Source organism: Aureococcus anophagefferens, assembly GCF_000186865.1.
Source record: "Aureococcus anophagefferens unplaced genomic scaffold AURANscaffold_3, whole genome shotgun sequence".
Classification (NCBI taxonomy): Eukaryota; class Pelagophyceae; order Pelagomonadales; family Pelagomonadaceae; genus Aureococcus; species Aureococcus anophagefferens.
In genome coordinates this window covers 361181-363933 of record NW_008705563.1, presented here as the reverse complement: position 1 = coordinate 363933, position 2753 = coordinate 361181, and the positions used below count along the sequence as shown (strand labels likewise).

General features: G+C 73.1%; 1 protein-coding gene across 1 annotated transcript; it reads right to left on the bottom strand.

Moving 5' to 3' along the window:
• Positions 1–860: 860 nt before the first annotated feature.
• AURANDRAFT_59866 (hypothetical protein) lies at positions 861–1516 on the bottom strand (the record flags this gene model as incomplete). The annotated part of the gene is made up of 1 exon (XM_009035368.1): positions 861–1516. One exon carries the CDS (start codon positions 1473–1475, stop codon positions 879–881), a length of 597 nt encoding a protein of 198 aa, XP_009033616.1.
• Between the last annotated feature and the right edge of the window lie 1237 nt (positions 1517–2753).

Below are 2753 nucleotides of genomic sequence, written 5' to 3'. Positions count from 1 at the left end.
GCGCCGCGCACTGCGCAGCAGCCGCGCACCGCGCAGCCCCGACCCGCTCGTCAACCGTCACCGTCTCGAACTCCACCGCCGCGCCGACGTCCGCCCCGCGGATCGTCACGCGCAGCGTCACCCGCCGCCCGGAGCGCGCGGCCTGCGCCGCGCACTCGCGCACGATGCGCTCGAGCGCGTCACCCATGCGGGAGGACGCGCCCCATCGCGCAGCCCATCAGCCTCAAGCCAGGTCTCCGATTGGTGTTTGGTGCGTGTGGGTGCGCCAACCCCCCGCAGTTTGCAGTTTGCCGGTTCTGGGGGGCTCCGGCAGACACCCGGCGCACAGCCGAGCCAAAAGGCAGCGCGAGAACAACCGCCAGGCGCGCCCAGGGGCCCGCCCCCAGGTACCCTGCCGGTGCGTTGGTTTTCGACCCTCGTCGCCAAAAATACGAATTTCGATGACGCGAAACTCGTCGTCCCGGCGGCCGATTTGGACAGTTGGACGTTCCAGGCCCGGGACGAAGGTCCGGACGAGGGAACTAAACAGCAAAACCGAAGCGAAATCGGCCTCGATGGCGTCCAGAGGCGTCAGAAAGTCGACCCCCGGCGAGGGTCGAAAACCAAAGCTAGCCTTCATAGTCAAGGAGTCAGAGATTAAAGCTGCTAGGAGCTGGCCTGCGCTCCATTGGTCCGATCGCCGGGGCTGGAGGGCCCGGGCGGGTGGCGCGGGGGTCGGTAGGGGCATGGGGGCGCGAGTCTGCCCTTTCGGCGCGGGACCGACGCGCATTCGACTCGAGTTCGAGCACAAGGTGGCGGGTCCGCGCGGGGGACTCGGCGAGTGGCCCGACGACGACGCCAACATGCGAAGAACGCAACTCGACGCCCGTTCGACATGATTACCCGCGGCAGCAGCCTCGCCTCGGCGCGGCGTCGTGGCCGAGGTCGAAGGCGTCGTCGGTCCGCGCGGCGCCGCCGGCCGGCGCGCGGCGGACGAGGTCCGCGAAGAGCTGGGACACGTTCGTGTCGTCCTTGGCGCTCGTCTCGCAGTAGAGCGCGCCGATGTCCGCGGCGAAGGCTTTGGCGTCGTCGGCGGGCACGGCGCGCCGGTCCGCGAGGTCCGCCTTGTTGCCCGCGATCGCGAGCGCGAGGCGCTCCGGGCCCTGCGTCTGGAGCTCGCGGACCCAGGCCTTGAGCTTGTCGAGGCTCGCCGGCTTCGTGATGTCGAAGACGAGGATCGCCGCGGCGGCGCCGCGGTAGTACATGGGCGCGAGCGAGTGGTACTTCTCCTGGCCCGCCGTGTCCCAGATCTGGCACTTGCACGGCGCGCCGTCCACCAAAATCATCTTGCTCATGAAGGACGCGCCGATGGTCGACTCGCTGTAGGGCTTGAACGTGTTCGTCACGTAGCGCTGCGCGAGGCTCGACTTGCCCACGCCCGTGTCCCCGAGGAGCACGACCTTGCACTCGCGGGTCCGCGTCGGCTGGGCGGGCATGGTCGCCGCGGCGGCGCGCCGGGTGCGTTCGTGGGTCGGGCGGCGGCGCGCGCGAGAGCGCGCGGAGAGGGTCTCGAGAGGCGCGCGGACGGCGGCGCGGACGACACTTTCGGGCGCGCGCGCGCACTTCCTGACCGCCGAAGGCTTCGACTCGGGCCGAATTGCCGCAAGCTTGGTGTGGTGAGGCTGGCGAAGCACCACCAGCTCGACGATGGCCAGCCTCCTCGCGCGCCGCGCCGCTCCCCTCGCCGTCCGACGACCGGCCGCGCTTTTGCGGCGCCTCCCGCAGCGGCGCCTCAGCGACGCGCCCCCCGCGACGCGCCCCAACGACCGCCTGCCGCCGAACCAGCACGTCCTCGCCGTCATCGACGACGCCGGGGCGCCGCTCGCCGTCGACGAGCTCTGGGCCCGCGTCGGCGCCGCCCAGGGGTCGTGGCCCGACGGGTCGGCCGTCGCGAGCAAAACGGCGCTGAAGCGGCAGCTCGCCTACCTCAAGCACCACAACCTCGTGCGCACAATCCCGTCCGCGGGCGGCGCGCCCTTCCGCTACGGCATCGTCTGGAACAAGTACGCGCGGCGCCTCGCGGCGGCCGGGGACCCCGCGGCGGCGGGGAATTAAATTTACGCGCGCTTCTTCTTCTTCTGCTTCTTCTTCGTCTCGGCGGCGGGCGCCGCCGGGTCGAGGAGGAACGCGGCGAGGCGCCGGCGCCGCGCGTCCCAGGCGCGCGCCTTCGCCGGGTCGCCGGCCGTCGCCGGCGACGGCCGGAGCTTGGCGTCCGCGAAGGCGTAGAGCGCGTCGAGGCTCGGCGCGTCGCCCGGCGCCCGGAGCGCCGCCGCGAACGTCGCGTCGTCGGATGCCTCGAGGAGCGCGCGGAGCGCGGCGACGACGAGGAAGCAGCACGCCGGCGCCCGCAGCGCGTCGGCGTCGACGCGGCCCAGGGCCGCCCCGAGTGCCAGGTCCGGGCCCAGCAGCCCGCCGAGCAGCTTGCCCAGGTTCGTCGCGCGGCGCGCGGAGGCCACGAGCGCCTCGCCCGTCCGCGGCCGCGCGCGGAGCGCGTCCCAGAACGCGAGCTTCAGCCCGAAGCCAAAGTCCTTGGCTCGGCCGCGCCGCGCGGACGCCACGGCGCCGTAGAAGCCGTTGGCGCGCGGTTCCGCGCCGCAGCAGTGCACGAGGACGGCCGCGGCCGTCGCGTCGTCGCACGCCTTCGCCGACGCGAGGTCGCCGAGCCGCCAGGCCGCGTCGTCGGCGTCGGCGGCGCCGACGAGCGCCGCGAAGGC